Source organism: Protomyctophum parallelum (assembly GCF_964188405.1).
Source record: "Protomyctophum parallelum genome assembly, chromosome: 9".
Lineage (NCBI taxonomy): Eukaryota > Metazoa > Chordata > Actinopteri > Myctophiformes > Myctophidae > Protomyctophum > Protomyctophum parallelum.
The window spans coordinates 20,667,298-20,689,209 of NC_139706.1; the positions used below are offsets into that span (position 1 = coordinate 20,667,298).

Below are 21,912 nucleotides of genomic sequence, written 5' to 3' on the forward strand. Positions count from 1 at the left end.
AGCAACCCCCCCCCCCGCCCCTCCACTCTCTCTCTCTCTCTCTCTCTCTCTCTCTCTCTCTAGCTAAATTCCAATACCGCAACTTTCACACTCGCTCACTCTCCTCGCGTCCTCCACTCGCTCCTCGGCTCCGCCCCCAGCGAGGAGGAGAGGAGGAGCACATTCCGCGATCACTAATGACGTGTATCAATTCAATTCAATTCAAAGGGCTTTATTGGCATGGGAAAACATACGTTAACATTGCCAAAGCAAAAGTGGTGGAACAATACAGTGTCACACAGCTGGATCACTGGAACTCCGAACAGAGCCGTATATACAGTCTACAGAATAGACAATTCATCATTTTGTACATGTAACCGAGGGTCCGAGGCCAATATGTATGTATTGGTAACATGTGCAAGGCAAGGCTATTTATTCCTGAAATAGTGAATAAGCGCCAGGATGCGCACACGTATAAATCACCCCCCCCCCCCTCCGACAGTCAGTCCTCCTCCACGGTCTTTGCAAATAACGGACACTATAACAGGAATTAGGTTATAGTCTCTCTGACTTACATATTCAGTTCAGTCCACATATAAATAAATAAATTTTTGTCACCGTCATTCATAGCAGTCTGTATATTCAGGCATGCACAGAGATAAATTAACTATAGCTTTTGAGGTGCGCACAATATAGCCGGCCTAATTTATATATCCTACTTTTATTATGCTTATATCACACAACGCAATAAAGCCAGTGGCTTGTTGTGGTCCTTTCACTTTCACATAAGTAGGCTAGATAGGCTACTTTATCATTCTGAAGCTCTATTCATTCAGCGAAAATGTGTCTCTTCAACAAACAGTTGAACAGTGCGTGCATGTGTGTGTTGGCCGTTGGGTCAGCGACTTCAGCCAGTCAGCCGGCCGGCAGCTAGTGGATGGGGTGGGGGGGTGCATAGTATCGGGTTTCAAGCAGTGTTTTTGTGCCACATGTGGAGGAGGCGGACTTATGTCACTGGAGAAGGAAAAAAAACATGTACACGTGATGCGGAAATCCGCTGCGAGGAGACAAAATACCCCACCGAGCCTGCACCTGATATACACTCGCTCTATGCGGTCTCGGAGAGCCCACTCTGCTCCTCCACTCGACTCCACTCTCCTCCTCGATGGAGCACTTTAACAAATGGAACGTTAACCATTTCCGGGTCACGCTGGAATGACCCCGAGTGAGCGAGTGGGAGTGAGCGAGTGGACGAGATTTTGGGTATTGGAATTTAGCTTCTCTCTCTCTCTCTCTCTCTCTTGTTCACTCTGTCCTCGCACACCCATGCTCTTTCAGGTGAACAGAGAGCTGGTGGCCATACGTCATGTGTTGTACTTCCCCAAACAACAGGCTGATGCTGATCGGAGACAAGACACATGGCACAGTCCCAGACACACAGTAGAGGCATAAGTGGTAAAGTGCCTAGTCTAGAGGCATAGTGGTACGACAAAGTCTCAGACACACAGTACTCTAGTCTAGAGGCATAGTGGTACAACACAGTCCCAGACACACAGTACTCTAGTCTAGAGGCATAGTGGTAAAGTGCCTGCCCACCACCGCAGAGGTTGTGGGTTAGAATCCACTGTGGTGCATCCGGCTTCGCCGAGCGTCAACAAGAAAACACAACTGACTTGTGTTTCGGGGAGGGAAGACGGGCCGGGCAGGGCAGGGTGATAATATCACTGCATGTATTCCTACAGGCTGGGGAAAACTTGGCACCTGGCAGCAGCTAGGGAGAGAGTTGGACGGGAGGAGTAGGACGAATGCTCTATGGCCTCCCGGTTGGGGCTCCTCACAGGCAGGTGAGTCAGTAGGAGGCAACAGCAGTGACAACACACACATCCACACACGTGTGTGTGGCGAGGAATCAAATGGAATACTGTATAAATTAATAAATACAATTTCATGGCTGAAAATGATGTGTAGCCTATATACTATTATGGGATTTGCAAAACAGTATGAACCTATAGTGATGTTTCCTCAAAACAATCAAAACAATATATTTACATACATTTATATTTGACTAATATTGTTTCTGCTATTCTATACATACTGTAAACCAGGTGAAGAAATCACAGATTGAGGTTTTATCCTTTGCCTGTATGGGATATCCAATTCCATTAGGGACAATTGTTGTCACGGAAACGGTCAGTGGCGTGACGTCAGGCCACGACGTCATGCCACCCCATGACGCAGATCCACCAGTCAGTGAGATTAACTCAGAAGTGCCAGATCGAAGATACTAACCCTGGGTTACTTTAGTAACCTCAGTTTCAAGCAAATCGAGCGAGAGAATCGCCTAAGGGTGGCGCCATTTCCATGGTGCCAACACAGAATAAATCCATATACTCACGAAACAATATTGATTGGTCGTGCAAACTGTCTGTCACCCAGAGTGAAACCCAGAGTTTATCTAAGCTCATCTCGCTCAAGAATCGCCTAAGGGTGTACATAAACCCCCCGTATCACTACCACCAGTTGAAAAGGAGGCCCGACCCGGGATCCCTCCCCCAGCAGTTCCCTGCCCGTGGGGAGAAGGAAAGGCAAGGAGGCTATCTGGACCACAGGCCCAGTAGACAAGAACCTATCTAAGGAGCCAGCCAGTGAAAACTGTCTAAGCACTCAGACGCGGGCTGATGGTTCCCCATCTTATATGCCCTAGGATCTATCTCCTGAAGTGCGCGTGTGTGACCGTTGTTCCCAACTGTCCCATCACCTAGCGGCAGCTCCCAGAACGGAGTGAGCAATTCCAAAAGATGCCACGTCCAAGTTATAGTACGTGGCGAAAGTCAAAGGGGACGACCAACTCGCCGCCGTACACACATCCTGAAGTGAGACTCCCTTCGCAAGAGCCCAGGATGCAGACATGCCTCTCGTAGAGTGAGCCCGCAAACCCTCCGGGGGTTGTGTACCACTTTCGGCATATGTCAACTGTATGGCTTCCACAACCCATTGTGAAAATCTCACCTTGGTTATGGGATTCCCTCTTCTCTGAGGGTCCCATGCGACAAACAACTGATTGCCCTTCCTAAAGGCAGCAGTCCTGTCTTCATACAGTTTCAGTGCCCTGACCGGACAGAGACTGTTCAGCCTCTCGTCTTCCGCCGATGCGAAAGGGGGCGGGTGGAAAGCTGCCAAGTCTACCGGAGTACATCCGGAAGGAAAGTTCTTGGGCAGGAACGACAGGTTCGGCCTGAGCGAAACCCTGGTATCGTTCCCACTAAATCTCATGCAGCTTGGACTCACCGAGAGCGCATGCATGTCACTAGATCGCTTCGCTGTAGTCAAGGCGACCAGCAGGGCAGTCTTAAGTGAGAGAAACTTCAAACCCACTGTGTTCAGTGGTTCGAAGGGGGCTCTCGACAGAGCGTGCAGCACCAAGGTCAGATCCCAGGAGGGAACTAAGGATCTAGATACCGGCCGAGCACGCTTGACACCCCTCATCGAATCAATAAGTTCTCACTTATTGGTCTGTTGTCCATACCCACATGGTAGGCCGATATGGCCGCCAGGTTGAGTTTCACTGAGGAGTTCCCCAAGTGTCTATCGAACAATTCTTGCAAGAAGGTTAGGATAAGAACCACGAGGCCTGAAAAGGAACGGCCCCTTCCGGCCTCGCCGCACACCAGCGCATAAACACGTTCCAAGCCGTGTTGTACCGCTGTCTAGTCGAAGGGGCCCTGGCTCCCAAGATCGTCTCAATGACTCTAGGGGGCAAGCCTGTGGCTATTAAAGTCGACCCCTCACCGGCCACACCCAGAGGTCTAAGTCCTGTGGGCGCGGATGGAATATCTCGTGACCCGCCTGGGTAAGCAGATCCCTCCACAGAGGGAGCTGCCAAGGCTGGTCGTAGAGGAGGGGAAATATGTCCTGTCTCCAGGATCCTCGGGCTGGAGTCACTAGTAGCACGTTCGAGCCCTGAACCCTCACCCTGGTTAAGGTGAAGGGAATCAGCTCTAGTGGAGGGAAGGCATAGAGTAGGCCCCGAGGCCACCGATGTGCCATCGCGTCCAGTCCCAACGTTGGTGAGCCTGTCAGGGAGAAAAAGAGTGGACACTTCTTGTTCTCGTCTATAGCGAACAGGTCTGCCACCGGTGTCCCGAACCTGTCCCAGATCTGTTCAACTACACCCGGGTGTAGGGACTAGTTGCCGTAACGGAGGGGACCTCTGGACAACAGGTCTGCACCCGCGTTCAGTAGTCCCGGGACGTGGCAGGCTGTCAGTGACAGAAGACGTCTGTCGCACCAAGTCAAAAGCCTGTATGCCAACGTGTGCAGGCGTAAGGACCTCAGTCCACCCTGCCTGTTGATGTAGCACATCGTTGTCGTGTTGTCGGTACGGACGAGGACATGACAACCCCGTATGAGCGGCTCGAACGCTTGCAGCACGAGGAAGACCGCTAGGAGTTCCAGATAATTGATGTGGGCGGACCTCAAGGTTCCATCCCATATCCCTCTGGCCGACCTGCCTTCGTGGGTGGCCCCCCACCCACTCAGGCTTGCGTCCATAGTGACGACCTTCCTGGCAAACGGTAGACCAAGGGGGACTCCCTCCGTCAGGTTCCGTCTGTCCGACCACCATCTCAGGGCGAGCGTGCATTCCCCGGGGATTGTCACTCGCCGCGAGAGGAATCTGGTGGGCACCCGTAGAGACCTCAACCAGCGCTGAAAGGGTCTCATGTGGAGTCTGCCCAACCGCACCAGAGAGATGGCCGATGCCATCAGTCCCGCCATACGTAGGCAGATCCTGAGTGGCAGTCTGTGTCCTCTCTGGAACAGGGCCACGCACTTCAGGAAGGCGTCGATCCTCTCCGGGCTCAACCGAGCCGTAAAGGAGACTGAATCCAGTGCTATGCCTATGAAGTTGATCGACTGGGCGGGCACCATAACACTCTTCTCGTGATTTATGGTGAACCCCAGGGAGGACATATGGGACACCACCCGAGTGGTGTTCCACAGTGCCTCCTGTGGCGAGCCCGCGCTCAGAAGCCAGTCGTCGATGTAGCTTGCTACACGTAGACCTCGTCGCCGCAGAGTGGCCAGAGCCGTCTCGGTGCATTTGACGAACACCCTGGGGCTCAGGGACATCCCGAAGGGGAGAACCGTGTACTCGTACACCTTCCCCTTGAAACCGAACCTCAGGAACTTCCTGTGAGGTGGGTAGATAGGGATGTGAAAGTAGGCGTCTTTCAGGTCTATAGATGTGAACCAGTCGTTCAGGCGTATAGAGCGCACAAGAGACTTGGCTGTCAGCATCTTGAAGCGGAAGGACTTGAGGTACCGATTGAGAGCTCGTAGGCCTCGTCTGGGGCCATGGGGCCCGCGGCCGTGGCCACGCCCAGCCGGGCGTCTGTCACGGTTGGGGGTGTCGGCCGAGGCACCGGACGGTGCCAGCTGGCCTCCTGCCCTCTCCTGGCGGGGCTTGGAGCCAGAGCGGCCACCCCTACCACCGCTGGTGTGTTGGGGTTGGCGTGCGGAGGGAGCTCTTGGAGGAGGGAGCTGTCCGTCGTCCACCTTGAAAAGCAGCCTATCTAGAATGCTAAGCATGCTAGGGTGGCATCGGCCATCCAACGAGGTTGCTACTCCCGACCTCGAAAAAGTTAGCTAAACAGCTAAACAACCCTAGCTTCACAATGTACATACCTGTAATGTTGAGGGAAGCAGGCGGTAGTCAAGGGTCGCTGGGGAACCATGTCGAGTGAGACTCGTGCCTTTGGCCGCTGCGTGAAGTAGTAGTAGCGGTAGTTGTCGGTGGAGGCCTAGGACTGCATCCGACATCTCGTTGTCGCAACCACCCGGCTCGGGGGAGCCTCGTTGGTGGGCCGACGAGATCCCGCTGGAGGGAAAGCAGCACCCAGAGCCAGCCGGCGAGGCCTGGCTGATGTCTTGGGTCTGGCTCCACAGGCCTGTTTACCAGTGTGGTGAAGAGCGTGTGGAGCTTGTTGTTGGCGGTCCGAGCCGCCTTCCTGGCAGGGGAGGAGCCCAGGAAGGACTCATCATGGTGTCTCTGAGACGCGTCAAGGTTGAGGGGTCTGGAGAGAGAGGACGAGGTGGTGGGCCTAGGCCTCGAGGTTTGGGGCTGGTCGGGACAGCCGGGCTCGGAGGTGTGGACCAGGGACCTGTCTTGGTGACTCTTGACGCGGGAGATGCGTCAGCTTTTCTCCCCGTCTGCGAAGCAGAAGCAGCAGGGGTAGAAACCAGAGGTCTCGAGAGCCTGGCGAGCATGCTCTAGACCCAGGCAAACCATGCAGCGAGAGTGACTGTCCTCGGGAACCCGGGAGGGCTGTTGTCACCCCTGCTGAAGGTCCTCCTGGGTCTGGTTGTGCTGTGTAGCGTCACCGCCAGTAGCCATGTTGCCTAGTGTAGTTTTCCAACTGTCCACTGAGGTGTAATAAGGCTAGAAAACTAACCAGGGTTTTCCAACACAGGGAAGAGTCTTGTAGGTCAAGCACAGTTGTAGCTTAAAGAAGGAACCAGCAGTTCAAGACATTGTAGAAGCACTTCTCTTTTAAGTTATAATATAAAATTTATAAAAGAAGAAAAGTGGTGGTGGAGTAGAAGAGTAGGACTCGTGGTGCTCCACTGAAAATCAGCTGTCTAAACAGAGAGGACCACGTTGTGAAACTGTGGTGGCCAGAGAAGCTGTTTAGTTGTGTGAAAGAAAAGGCGCCGGACTACGGGAAGGCTGCAAAGCCTGGGGCTCGCGTAGCGCGGCCGTCGGGCTGGTGCTGTTTAGGTCTGACGACACAGAGCGATGCGGCGGTTCGTTGGGTAGTGCGGGTTGCGTAGAGCAGGCCCGTGGCCTTCGATAGCAAAAACAACCGTGCCAAAAAGAAGCTAGAGAAGCTGTAGTTAACGCCTGACGGCTGGGAACTAGCTAGTGTCTAGCTGGAGGGTCCTCCTGGGTCTGGTTGTGCTGTGTAGCGTCACCGCCAGTAGCCATGTTGCCTAGTTTAGTTTTCCAACTGTCCACTGAGGTGTAATAAAGGCTAGAAAACTAACCAGGGTCTTCCGACACAAGGAAGAGTCTTGTAGGTCAAGCGCAGTGTAGACGCAGCTAGAAATATATATATACATATATAATATATATATCTGTATCAGCGCAGAAAAAGGCAGGAATGACGTCTTTCCGGCTGGTGCGCTGCTTTAAAGGCTCCGGGCGGGGCCCGCAGCTGCAGCCGTGACAGACAGTTTGCACGACCAATCAATATTGTTTCGTGAGTATATGGATTTATTCTGTGTTGGCACCATGGAAATGGCGCCACCCTTAGGCGATTCTTGAGCGAGATGAGCTTAGATAAACTTAAGTGCGCCAGTCAGAGCTAGTACCCCTGACTGCAGCTTGCAGATCGGGGCGGAGCTGATGGTGGGAGGAGTTAAACCATCAACCCCTCCCATAAGTACGGAGGCGCGCCGTGTCTGGCGGCCATGAGCCCCGTGAGGCACCGCCGAGCGAGGCGCTAGCCGAGCGAGTCGCCGTGCCGAGCGGTGCGAAGGCCGTCAGACCCGACTCAGCGCCGTCCGAGTTACGAAGCCGATAGGGACAGAATAGTAACTGTAAGTAAGAATAGTAACTGCTGTTTGCTGAAGTTGTTGCTGCTTCGACTCATGGGGTCAGTGCTAGTAGTACCCGGAAACAGTAGGACGCCCGCGGGGGAACTTTTAAATGGTTCGACCCTGCCCAGAATGGGAGGGGTTGATGGTTTAACTACACCCACAATCACTGTTTAACTCCGCCCACCATCAGCTCCTCCCCGATCTGCAAGCTGCAGTCAGGGGCTTCTCAGTCAGAGTGAGACCGAAGAAGTGCCAAGTCAGAAGCAAATAAGCAATAATATAATATAATAAATAATATACTTTCAAGCTATATATAAAAAGAGGTACCCAAACTAATATACTTGGGCTCAAGCATTAGACTCCTGCCAATATAGGAAATCGTCATTACAACAATGCTTTTAAACATAGTTTGACCACTTCCAATGCTCTAATCTTGAAAAGAAAATCCTATAATTACTTATAATAGAGATGCCAGTTTTAAAGTGGTTAAAATAAATATATCCCTAGGGGTTATCATTTTGTCTCTCTATATTGGAAAATGGAAGCACTGATATAGTAAAATAAAAATATTCATAACTTCTAGTTGTACTATATTGCAATATCACAAAAATAAGTGTGCTTTGACACACCGTTTGAGAACCACTATACCCTCTAGCTACTGCAACACCTCCACCTCCAAGCAAAGAACTCTCACTATTGGAACGAGTTCAAATCAGATCTAAGCTAATCTGATCAGACTAATCAAGACATGAAATGTGCAAAGACAGCCCTGCTTATGGCCCCATTACAGCCAGCTAGGGGCTGGAGGAGGTACGTGACTGCCACTGATAGTAATTACAACTAATGAACACAACTGCTCTTTCTGAGTCCAGTATTGCCAGTGCACTCCTCCACTCCTTGTGACGTAAATGGCAACTGCTAAATGGACTGCATCACTTTATATAGTGCCTTTCCAGGCTTTCTGAGCCTTCCAATTCAATGCGCTTTACAGAGAACCTCACATTCACCGATGGCGGAGGAAACCTTGCAAAGCACCGACCTGATCGTCAGAAGCAATTAGGGGTTCATTGTCTTGCTCAAGGACACTAGCCAGGAGGAGCTGGGGATTGAACCTGGAACATTCCAAAACGGCCGTTCTACATCTTGAGCGACTGTCTTTATGCTTAAATGCTATTTCTTTGTAGCAGCAATAATATTAGTAATAATTATTATATAGCAGTATCAATGTCAATGATTAGGCATTATACTTGTTTACAACAGGGTCCACCATTTTCAATTCATCCGAACATTTATAGACCTACAAATATATGGGACTGGCATATTCGCCGTAAGGGAACAACTCCAACGATTACTACAACTATTAGTAACTATTAGTAGTGCTAAAACTACCACTGCTATTCCAACAGCAGAAGCAGTGATGCAGAGCAGACGTCAATGTCTCAGCTATAAATCAAACAGTTAGTGTCAGCTATAAATCAAACAGTTAGTGATCTGCAGCTAGTCTAGTCTAATGTAATTCCGTGGCATTTTAACTTGTCGTGTAGTTTTGGGGGAAAGTGTCTCATCTGCCTCCCTAGTATTTGTATAGTGTCACATTGCTGTCAAAAGCACATAATAATAGCTTATTGGACATAACGTTCTCTTTTCTCTGCATGTATGTATTAGGGGCAGAAGAAGAATTTCCATAAAGATGCAATATTCATTGGCTCATAAAAGAAATCCCAGGAGTAGATTGCTTTTAACAGTTTTTCAAAATGGTGGGAGGTCTAACGAATACGGGTCAAAGGTCGATCCCATACCACATTTGTTCATCGTGAGGAGACGTATGTGTATTGAAGTTATATTGCTGGCGGTAAAGCGGTTCATGGGCTATGCCTCTTCAAAGTTTGTGGGCTTCACTCAGCTGATTGCTGCCCAAGTGGTCAGACTTGAACAAAAATGTGTGTGGAGCCCAACACACACCGGCTCCGTCCGACGCAGCGCGACGCAGCGCGACGCGTTGCTGCGCGGCGCCGCCTGGAAAATAGAACTGGTTCTATCGGCGCGTCAGGCGAGGCGCCAGCGCGCGTCAGACGCCACCGGTGTGCGATAGGTTCATTGAAAATAATGGAGGCGGCTGTTTTGACGCGCGCCGGTCGCAGACGGTGTGTGATGGGCTATAGTCTATCTTATATGAGAATTGTGAAACACAGTGCTGTGTCCAAGACACCCCCTGACTTGAATTATATGAAAACATTATATACACTCAAACCAATATCTAGAAACCCAGTATAAGAGAAGTTTGTACGTGAAAAAATAAAGCTTTTATGATCTAATGAAACTTGCAGTTTTATGAAAAGTCTTCTTCTGCCACATGAGTCACATGTTTATGAAACGTTACAGTATGGTAGAGGATCAAGCCAAATAGCGCTGAAACCACTGTTAATCCTGATTTTCTGATTAAAACATGTATCGCGGTCCAAACAGCAGAGGGCGCAATCGGGTTAAACTCCCTCTCTTGTTCAGCGTCCTACAATACATCATGTGTTGACGTGTAGTGGCGGGGCAGGAAGAACATCAGGTAAAGAAGGTTGATGCAGACTGCAGTGCACAGACAGAGACGCACAGACAGTATCGTAAAATAAATAATAATTTCAGTCCAACAAATTGTGAAAAATTTTATCGTGAACCTATTATTGTGATTCGAATCATATTATCGTGAGTTGAGTGAATCGTTATTCGTTTGTTACTACTCCCTTACTCTTATTCTGACTACTTTCACTTCAGTACAGTCTTTGGCTAGTGTACAAACCTCCCGTCTTTGATACCCGACTTGGCTGAGGATTGAACCCCTGAGCTCCCAGTCTGAGAGCAGAGCACTGTAACCACAAGGCCACTTACAGTAGCTGGCAGGACAGTGTCTGTAGAGTTTAATCAAATCACAGGAGGCTCCAATAATCCACAATGAGCTCATGTTCACCACGCAACAGATACAGTAGCAGCAGAGAAAGCATTTCTGACGAAAGAAAAGGCCAAACTCTGGAATTACATCTTGCTGCTGAGCAATATTCCTCAAAACTGCTTAGTAGATGGCATTATATCTGTTGCGTGGCAACGTTGGCCCGTTGAACATTATGAAGCACTGAGAAATATGAAGCTGTGACTGTTATGTTCTACCGATTACTTTCTTAGCGATTGGAACTTTTTTGATGAATAGAATAACGAGAGAAGTGATTTTTTCCCGTACATTATTAATGCCGTATACTTGATCATATTACAGCGTCAAAAGTAGCATATCCATAAACTCGGAAGACGGCGCGAAGTGACGTGTTGTGAGCTTTTTGATCTGCTATTTTTTAATCCTGAAAAGTAACAGTTTTGGACAAACTGACAAAGACGAGAATGTATATAACAAACAAAAAAACACACACACACACACACACACGTATATATATGTATATACTGTATATATATATAGTATAGTGACCAATTAACCGTAACTAACCACTTGACCATGTAGAGTAAATACACACATATATTATATCTTATAACTAGTTCAATTTACTGTTGTGCCACTATATTCTACAGGACTTAGAGTGGAAAACAGAAACCTTCCTCGTCATCTTGTGTCACAACTTTGTGTTGTTTCTTTCAGGAAATGTTACGCAACATTTAGCAAAATCTCTTCCTTATTGGCCTGGAATTGTGTTTGTTGCCAGGCAATGGCCATGATGAAATCTAATCCCAGCGTTCAAACCGAATCACAGAGAGGCATGGCGAGGCTTGGCGAGGCTCGGCAGGTGATTCACTGAGATGGATGCTTTGATACAATAATCATCACATGATGCGACCTAGAATGTTTGCTGTGTACGGTAGCTGACCAGAAGAGAAGGTCCCACCCACACGAGTCGACCAACCACAGGATGAATCTCACATTAGTGGAAACTGGAAACCTAAATACATCACTGTCAACAACTTGGAGATGGGGGGGGGTTCAAATCCCGTATTGAACCAGAGAAAGTTAATCAGAACTCTCTGACTTCTCTCTCTCTTTCGGCTGTCCTGTCTGTCTCTAATATTCTGTCTCTCTCTCTCTCAGCTGTCCTGTCTGTCTCTTCTATACTATATTACCTCTCAGCTGTTCTACATGCCGGTCTGTCCTACACGGTCTCCCTCTCAGCTGTCCTATACTGTCTGTCTCTTGCACACTCTCAGCTGTCCTATACTGTCTGTCTCTTGCACACTCTCAGCTGTCCTATACTGTCGGTCTCTTGCACACTCTCAGCTGTCCTACTGTCTGTCTCTCACACATTGTCTCCCTCTCAGCTGTCCTACTGTCTGTCTCTCCAACACTGTCTCCCTCTAAGCTTTCCTACTGTCTGTCTCTTCCACATTGTCTCCCTCTCAAGTGTCTTGTCTGTCTCTCCCACATAGTCTCCCTTTTCAGTCCTACTTTCTGTCTCTCACACATTGTCTCCCTTTCAGTAATCTCACGTCACCAGGCTTTCCACCTCGGAGGAAAGCCTGGTCTGTGTTCCAAAATTGCTGTGTGAACCGCAGACCGGTCTGGAGCGGAAGGTCATGTTGTAGTCACTGATTTGTAGTCATCAGGCAGGAAACCACAAGGCGGAATAAGAAAGTACCCATTCATAATACTGATTCCGCCTTGTGGTTTCCTGCCAGATGACTACAAATCATTGACTACAACATGACGAAAGTTACCATCTGCTCCCGACCGGATCATAAACACGAAATGGAATGCTGCCCAGGCTACCCTTTCAGCTGTCCTACTGTCTGTCTCTCAGCTGTCCTACTGTCTGTCTCTTGCACACTGTCTCCCTCTCAGCTGTCCTACTGTCTGTCTCTTGCACACTGTCTCCCTCTCAGCTGTCCTACTGTCTGTCTCTTGCACACTGTCTCCCTCTCAGCTGTCCTACTGTCTGTCTCTTGCACACTGTCTCCCTCCAAGCTGTCCTACTGTCTGTCTCTTGCACACTGTCTGTCTCTCAGCTGTCCTACTGTCTGTCTCTTGCACACTGTCTCCCTCTCAGCTGTCCTACTGTCTGTCTCTTGCACACTGTCTCCCTCTCAGCTGTCCTACTGTCTGTCTCTTGCACACTGTCTCCCTCTCAGCTGTCCTACTGTCTGTCTCTTGCACACTGTCTCCCTCTCAGCTGTCCTACTGTCTGTCTCTTGCACACTGTCTCCCTCTCAGCTGTCCAACTGTCTGTCTCCCTCTCAGCTGTCCTACTGTCTGTCTCTTGCACACTGGCTCCCTTTCAGCTGTCCAACTGTCTGTCTCCCTCTCAGCTGTCCAACTGTCTGTCTCTTGCACAGTCTCCCTCTCAGCTGTCCTACTGGCTGTCTCCCTCTCAGCTGTCCTACTGTCTGTCTCTTGCACACTGTCTCCCTCTCAGCTTTCCTACCGTCTATCTCTTGCACACTGTCTCCCTCTCAGCTGTCCTACTGTCTGTCTCTCCCACACCGTCTGTCTCTCAGCTCTGTCCTGTCTGTCTCTCCTGTGCTGATATCTAACTTGGTTTTGTATAGGTCTTAGATTGTTGGTACAAATAAAAAGAAAGTGGTGCAACTCCCCTCTCCCCTTGCCTCTCTCTCTCTCTCTCTCTCTCTGTGGAATTAGCAGGCAACAGTGCAACACTATCTCTCTCTCTCTCTGTTTCTGGCACAACAGCACCATTTCTGCCCCTACTGGTACTCTAAACATTGGGACAGTCAGTCACATAGGTTAGGACATTGCTGTTCCTTGGAGTGGTTGCACCACTCAAAAATACGACTTCAGTGATTTGTAACCTAAATCCTATCACTACTATGATGAGGCCAAGAGAAGATCTAACATCATGAGACTTCTGTGTTACATTGTTCAAAGGCTCTGGATAAACTCAATTATCCTGCATGAAACACATGTGGAAGTTTGACATTAGGTTTGAGGCTTTCACATGATTCAAAACAATAGGATTCAAGTCCTTATAATTTGTCTTTGGGTATATTTGAGATAAGCTACACCATGGTGCATCTGTCCTCTATAGTCCTGAAGGCCAAAGGGGCCTCATGGTGCATCTGTCCTCTATAGTCCTGAAGGCCAAAGGGGCCTCATCATGATTCATTAAGTGCAGCCACAGCAGCAGACCAAGGAAAAAAAGGAGTTTAGCAGGGGGAAAAGCTGCAAACTCTATTAGAAATGTGATACTCCGCCACCTGTTTGACTGACTCCTGGCTCTGTAATCTGTACACCAGCACTTCTCAAACTTTTACATTTCACATCCCATAACACATTCCCACCCCAGTCACTCACTGTTTGAACTGTTGCCATCAGGCAGACGGTACAGAGTGATCAAGTCAGGGACCAACAGATTCAGTAACAGCTTCTATCCCACAGCGGTAGTTGCTCTCAATGCAGCTAAGAAATGATCTGTTGCTGCGACACATGTTTTGTTCTTTGCTGCTGTCTTAAGTGCAATAAGGGTTTGTTGTGCAATAACAGCTACAATTACATGTTTGTGCAATATATATGCCTATAGTGCTACAGGGGTTGTGCAATAACAGGAAGTCATGTGTGTTTTGTTTTAGCTTCATGTTGTTTTGTGATATGATGCACTGATTGGTTGGCAGTGGCACTTTTAATTTCGTTGTACATGTTGCAATGACAAATAAAGATCTATCTATAACAATGACAGTGTCTAAAAGGAACCAAATACGGACCATCCATTTCATTTGTACCCTCTCAGATGTATAGACCTGTATTAAGGGTGCATTTGGAACCCACCAAGGAACCAACTCTAGCACTACAGTATTTCTTCACCTCTACTGTACATCAAAACTCTCTCTAAACCAACCTCTAACTCGTCTCTAACTCTATCTCTAAACCAACCTGTATCCCTAAACCTCCATCTCAAACCTCTATCCAGGGGTAACATCATTTGAATTGAAGGACATACAATTCAAGAGTTATAGGCCAAAACGTTACAGTGCCACCATGAGGCTGATTAAAAACAATTAGGGTGTCTTGTGGGAATGTACGAGCTAAGTTCCATGGCAATCAAATGCTGCGTTAATGATGTGTGGCATTTTGTGCAAAACGGGCCACTCCAAACTTTGCAATCGTAGCCAATCAGAATGGAATCTGGCAAATCTGACAGATGTGTCTTCATCCCGTGACTATAGAGAGCGAGGTTCTTCCATAACCTCCTGTACATGCAGTTTCACATCGATCAGTCCAACGGCGGGTACGTGCATACACACACACACACACACACACACACACACACACACACACACACACACACACACACACACACACACACACACACACACACACACACACACACACACACAGACCAGCTGATTAACATGACTGACTGAGGCGAAAACATCGCCTGGTTGATCTACTCCAAACTTGAAACACACATTGAGGGGCCTCTAAACAAACAAGGCAGAGCCTAAAGCAATTTCACTTCCAACCATAGAGGATGCCACAAATCTATCAGTGTCATAGGTCCACACACACACACACCAAATTAGGTAAAATGGTCTCGTGAGTGATGTGATAATGACCGTCAAACAGGGTTTTTTATATTCCATATGTTTGCCTGTAATAGGCTCTATGCAAAACAGCCATATTGGTCTTAATAATATACTAATTAAGGCTCAAATGGAACCAAATGGACCCCCTCTCAATGAACTACAAGATGCCAGAAAGACCAACCATTGTCATAAAATATCAACTAGGCTATTAGGCTACTATAACTCCCCCATACAATTGTGTTGATGACATTGTATTTGTGTACAGTACAATTTTTATGCTCAATGCATAGCCCTCCTGCTTCTCACTCGATCTCCCTCTTCAGGTAAGAGATGTTTTTCATCCTTGAGGCTCATTAAAACTAACCTTAGATCAACCATGTCAAACAGGACAGGTTGTCTGCCCTTTGTGTTCCCTCCATTGAGCATGACAAAAGAAAGCCAGTGGCTATGGAGAGTGTGATAACACAATTTGTTGAGGCCAAAGCACACAAGGTCACATTTGAGTAATGTCTCCGAGGCGGGCACACAAATCACCTAAGACAAAAAAGGACTAAAAGCAACAAAACAAAGGATTCAAACGAAAAACACGACAGTGTTGTGTTTTGTTTTTCTGAAAACACGTTCAGCGCCATTCAAGAGAGAGGATGGGGGCCTGGGCCATGGCTCAGTGGTCCAGGCACCTTGGCTGGTAATCCAGTCTGGCAGTGTGCCGCAGGCTCGACTCCCGATGGGAGAGAAAGGAAAAAAGTACCCATGCAGTAAAATATATTTGACAATAGATTTAGTTTTTCATGCCATTGTGTTTCCATTTTTAACCTCTACCATTATTATGTTCTCCCTTATTATAATACAAGACAGTCCAGACAACCATTCAAGAGAGGGAGGGAGACAGAAACATTAGATATACACAATATACAGTATAGGAGCATAGGACCACAATGGAAACAATACCCCGGGAGTATTTTGCGTTATCCTTTAGCCTATAAAGTCTGACTGTACATGCTGTTTACATTGCTGACTAATAAAGCATTCAATCAATACAAAATAAAAAACTACATCCAATTTAGTCAATTATTTTCAATAGCCTAGCTTTTTTTTGTGCATCAATTTGTTTATATACATACAGTATAATTATTATAAACAAAAATAAGCTGCTTATAAAATAATGTCTCTACACTCAACTTTTACTTTACAGTGGTGCTGAGAGATAATTAAGCTTGTTTATGCCTGACAGCAAACTGAAGAACTTTCTATACTACAGTACACGCACGCACGCAGACACGCACACACACACACACACACACACACACACACACACACACACACACCAAGCCATTGAAGCCATCAACAACATATGCATGAATCAAAGACAACAAACACGTACAGTAGGCTATAGGGCAGGCTACACGCACCGTCAGATGTGCTGTCTTTTGACCGTCTCCCACAGAGACACTGCAGCATAAGAGCGCCTTTCTTTAGGAGAGCAAGCTTCAATATCTTCATTGAATGTGCGGGGAAATGGGCAGTCACATCAACAGCGGACCACCAATCAATAATGCATCAGCTGAGAGGAATTGAACCGATCGATGATCAATCAGCCGCAAAGTCGGAGAAGCCCGATTCCCCCAAGAGCGATTTTTAGTGAAGTTGCCTCGCCGGACAGAACACGGCGCGGGTACGGTAGCCAGGTAGGACAGGTATAGTCTCCTCGTCTGAAGTGTAGTACGGGCGTTGTAGAAACCACTACATGGTGATTGTGATTGCATGGCGGCGGAGCAGCAGGGGACAGAAGTCCATGGTGGAGAGGAATGACTTGATGAGGCTTGGAGCCAGGACGAGAGGCGGTCCGGATCATCTCGAGTCGCGGTCTCATTGAAGAGGCAGCAGGCATTAATACATAACATTCACCCAGCCAGTCATCCAGTCATCTATAGTCATCCATCCACACAGACACTGACACTTCCATCCATCCATTGGTCCAGTCACCCCTTCATTCTAGCTGCAATCCAGGACGTCAGTGAATTATCACAGTAGCCTATCAAAATCACGCCCTGGAGACTCAATGTAGCTACAGTTCAGACTGTGAAGCCATGGTGATGGTGATTTATAATCCGTAGTACAGCGGTGTGTCGCATCGTGACCTGTTCACCACGCCTCACAAGGCTCACATGGTAGAGACCTATAAATTAAGCTTAATGAGCAGTTGAGCACCCTGCTATCGCCAATCTCTCTCTCTCTCTCTCTCTCTCTCTCTCTCTCTCTCGCACGCGCAAACACACACACACACACACACACACGCACACGCACACGCACACACACACACACACACACACACACACACACACACACACACACACACACACACACACACACACACACACAATCAATCAATTCAATCTCCCTAGCTGGCCTCTCTATCTCTCTCTCTCTCTCTCTCTCTCTCTCTCTCTCTCATTCAATTTCAATTCAAAAGGTATTTATATTTGGCTGAGAAAGCAGTAGGCCTATAGTCTACGTTTAGAATGGCATAGCTAAAGTGGAACAAAACAACGTTAACAAAACAATGTATGAGTATGTACACTAAAATATTCAATGTTATATAGCCTATATAAATGGGAATAAAGAAATGTGTAAACAGAGGAAGCTGTGAATGAATGAATGAATGAATAAATGATTTTTTATTTTCGTGTCTTGTTGTTAAGACCCATCCCTTACGGGATTATAAGACACCAACAACATAAATAAACAATATCACGTTCACTTCCCACACAGAAGTTACACCAAGTATTTGATAAAAACAAAAACAGAGCAAAAACATCTTAATAACTTTTGACGTAGCTCATGATACAACAGGCAATAGAAAAGAAAATGGAACTCATTCTCAATATAATTTATATCACAATAGGTGCAAATACGTTCTTCTTCTGTAACTCCTCTATACCTCCCAGTCTCAAGGTGCAAGGGCAAGATCCCAGAACGAAGTTGGGCACATAGGGATCTTTGTCTTTTGGATAATGGGGCACAAACATACTTTTCACTGGCGTAACAGTTTTTTATCGTACCAAATGTTCTCAGCTTTGGTTTGTACAATATGTCCTGTGTTAAATTGCAACTCTAAATTGCTCTCTCTCTCTCTCTCTCTCTCTCATGGAGATGATGGGGTTTAGGCGTGTGTGTGTGTGTGTGGGGGGGGGGGGGGGCATTATAAAACACACACACACACACACACACACACACACACACACACACACACACACACACACACACACACACACACACACACACACACACAGGCTGGAATGGCTTAGGGTCGATAGTACAGCATCTTGCAATGGGTCATGGTCCACAAGATTCGATACACCACCAAGATACCCATCCCTGTCTAAATACTTCCTTAATGTTAACGAAGTCCACACCCACAACACCAGAGGGAGTGCAACGAACCATGTACAACCCAGATTCAAACAAGGGACTAAATTATTTTCGCTCCTGCCACCAAAATGTGGAACACCCTACCAACAGTCATTAAGACATGATGCAAATCGCTTGACTCCTTCAAAACCGCTCTCAAAGGGCACCAATTTGGTGCGGCTGCAATTTGAAACTGGCCCGTAAAATCTGAATTCCCCCCACCGCCCACCCCTTTTCCCCCTCACTATATGTTTCTTTTCCCTTTTTACCTCCTTTATGATGAATTCCTGTTCTGTTTTTTGACTATATAGAAGTGTCTATTTGTACGTCTCTAAATGTTTTTGATGAATTGAACAAGGTGGACCCTCTTGTAAAAAAGTGTAATGCTTAATTGGGTCGTCCACTCACAGTCTTTGTATTGAGTGTGTGCTTGAAATGTACTGTAATTCTGCAAACTGTTAATACATATTTCAATCAATCAAAACACACACACACACACACACACACACACACACACACACACACACACACACACACACACACACACACACACACACACACACACACACACACACACAACACACACACACACACACACACACACACACACACACACACACACACACACACACACACACACACACAAACAAACAATGTTTTCATGTGGACCTGTACAGGACACTGAATGGAGTTTTCTATTTGCTTCTGTAATTGTTTTCATATTTTCCACAGAATGTGATGCAATTGTCTGTAAACACCTGTTACAATGTCTCCACTGTATTTGACCACTAGGGGGAGCCAGCCTTCAGAAGACACAGCCGCATGCAGCTGTCTAGAGAGAGAGAGAGAGAGAGAGAGAGAGAGAGTGTGTGTGTGTGTGTGTGTGTGTGTGTGTGTGTGTGTGTGTGTGTGTGTGTGTGTGTGTGTGTGTGTGTGTGTGTGTGTGTGTGTGTGTGTGAGAGAGAGTTTGACAGAGAGATGTTAGATGTAGGTTGGAGACAGGGGGTTGGAGACAGGGCGTGGCATCATGATTGGTATAAGTTTGGGTTTTAATTTAATTTATTTGCCAGGGGAGCTTAATTTGCATGTGGAGATATTTGTGAAGTGAGAAATAAGACACAGCAATAAGAGAGAAGGTGAGAAACACAGCATGTAGTATTTATAAACCACAACTAAGCTGTGTGACGTCATATCAATGACCAACACATGAGAGGAGAGGAGAGGAGAGGAGAGGAGAGGAGAGGAGAGGAGAGGAGAGGAGAGGAGAGGAGAGGAGAGGAGAGGAGAGGAGAGGAGAGGAGAGGAGAGGAGAGGAGAGGAGAGGAGAGGAGAGGAGAGGAGAGGAGAGGAGAGGAGAGGAGAGGAGAGGAGAGACATGCACCTGTCAAACTACTAAAAAAGAGTGAGAAACGCTCACGGGCACAACACCAGAAAGAGCATGATTGATCTCATTCCCCCCAGATTCGGCACAATCTGCAGGGGAATGCATTCTACTATTATGCCACCAAAATGTGCAATGCCCTACCATCAGCCATCACAAAGTGTTACTCCCTACCCCACCATGAAAACCTGTAAGCAATTCTTCTAGCTTGCCAAAATAAATTACCTCCCACTGTTGGTGATTTCTTGTTTAATATTGTATATGCATGAATTGAATAAATAGGACCACAATAGAGTGCCGAAGCCCTGACGTCACTCGCTCGTCCCCTCGATTCCCCTGGTTCACGGAAGTAATTGCTCTATGGAGAATAACATGGGCTCATCTTAAAGTCGTTGTGGTCCAAAAATAAACAAGCTGTCTCAGTGTTATTGTCAGGGAGTTGTCTCTGTATTGTTTGCGACAGTCAGTCACTCTGTTTTTTGGGGGGTTTTCTGTAATTTTACTAATTCAGTAGCAGTAACAATAGCGTTTTCTCTCAGTCAGTTGATTCTTCATATCCATATGAGTGAAACGGCCTGGATGATTTGTTTATTTTTCATACAGTTATTATCCCCTCAATGGGGATTACAATGCAAATAAAAAGTACATGAACCTGTGGATTTGCACCCTCTACTGATATTGACGTCAGACTTCGGTGTTCTATGGAAACAATTCCTCAGGGCTTTTTGAGTTAGCCTTTTAGCATTATTGTCTCCACCAGGCCGAAGGCATGGGGGGAGAGTATGTTTTGCACTCCGTCCGTCCGTCCGTCTGTCCGTCCGTCCGTGTGTCCGTGTGTCCGTGTGTGTGTCCGTGAGCAGCTAATCTCGGCCACCGTTAACCCGGTCGATGCCAAATTTTGCACACACACTCCCTGGATGCCAACGATGAACCTCTGCCCCAAACTTTCCAGAACGGCCTGTTATAGCGCCACCAGGAGGCCGCTTTGTGCAAAACAAGTTTTTGCACAGTACACCTACAGATTTTGTCCAAACATCACGCAAATTGGTACGCAGTCTCTCTAGAGCCATTCAACGAAACCGGTCTTTCAGATTTCTCAGACTCCATCCTGATTGGTTAAGATTGGCTTCCAAAGTTCACAGGAGTACTCAGTTTCAAACAAAATGCTGCAAATCATGAACACATCGCGTGATTTCCGTGAAATTGTTCACCCACATTCCCACTAGGCCGAGGACGAAATGCCACATGAACAATTTCAACTCAGCCTCAAGGTGGCGCTATAACTGGCCGAAAAGTGTTTTTACCTCTAACTGCACGGATCTGTGGATAACTTTGTATGCCAACTCCCTAGAGGCCAAGGAAAAACCTTTGCCTGGAATTTTTCACATCTGCTCTTTATAGCGCCACCAGGAGGCCGACATATGTAAAACACATTTTCTATTATTACTCCTTCAGATTTTATCCAAATTTCACGCAAATCGGTACACATGATCTCCATAGTCATGTGATCAAGACAGGTTTGTTTGATTTCTCATATTCCATCCTTATTGGCCACGGTTGGCTCCTACAGTTTTCAGGAGTAGCCCGCTTTGTACAAATCGCCACAACTCCTCAACGCAGCGTCCGATTGCGATGAAACTGTGCACGCATATTCCCACTAGGCTGAGGAAGAAATCCTGGTGGAGACCTGTGCCCAAAAGGGCACTTTTTCTAGTTGTATAACTGCACCTCTGTACTTTTTGCAAACTGTAAGTATTCAATCAATCAATCATGTGAGGCCACACGACAGCCATAAACATACATGTGTAAGCTTGATGCATTGTGTGTGTGTGTGTGTGTGTGTGTGTGTGTGTGTGTGTGTGTGTGTGTGTGTGTGTGTGTGTGCGTGCGTGCGTGCGTGCGTGCGTGTGTGCGTGCGTGCGTGCGTGCGCCGTGCGTGCGTGCGTGCGTGCGTGCGTGTGTGTGTGTGTGTGTGTGTGTTGGCTAATTGAAAATAACCAGATCTACAAGCTCACACATCC

General features: G+C 47.3%; 1 protein-coding gene across 4 annotated transcripts in view; it reads right to left on the reverse strand.

Annotated features, from left to right (window-relative positions):
• The window catches only part of LOC310864845 (fibroblast growth factor 12-like), a 118,354-nt gene that overhangs the window by 31,580 nt on the left and 64,862 nt on the right, over positions 1 to 21,912 (reverse strand). The window contains exon 1 of one of the 4 annotated variants that reach the window (XM_083773643.1): positions 16,512 to 17,111. The exons of the other annotated variants lie outside the window; for them this stretch is intronic. Coding sequence (XP_083629769.1) covers positions 16,512 to 16,602 — 91 coding nt within the window. The 5' untranslated portion in view covers positions 16,603 to 17,111. Of the gene's footprint in view, positions 1 to 16,511; positions 17,112 to 21,912 lie in introns of those variants that run through there. 4 annotated transcript variants of the gene reach the window in all.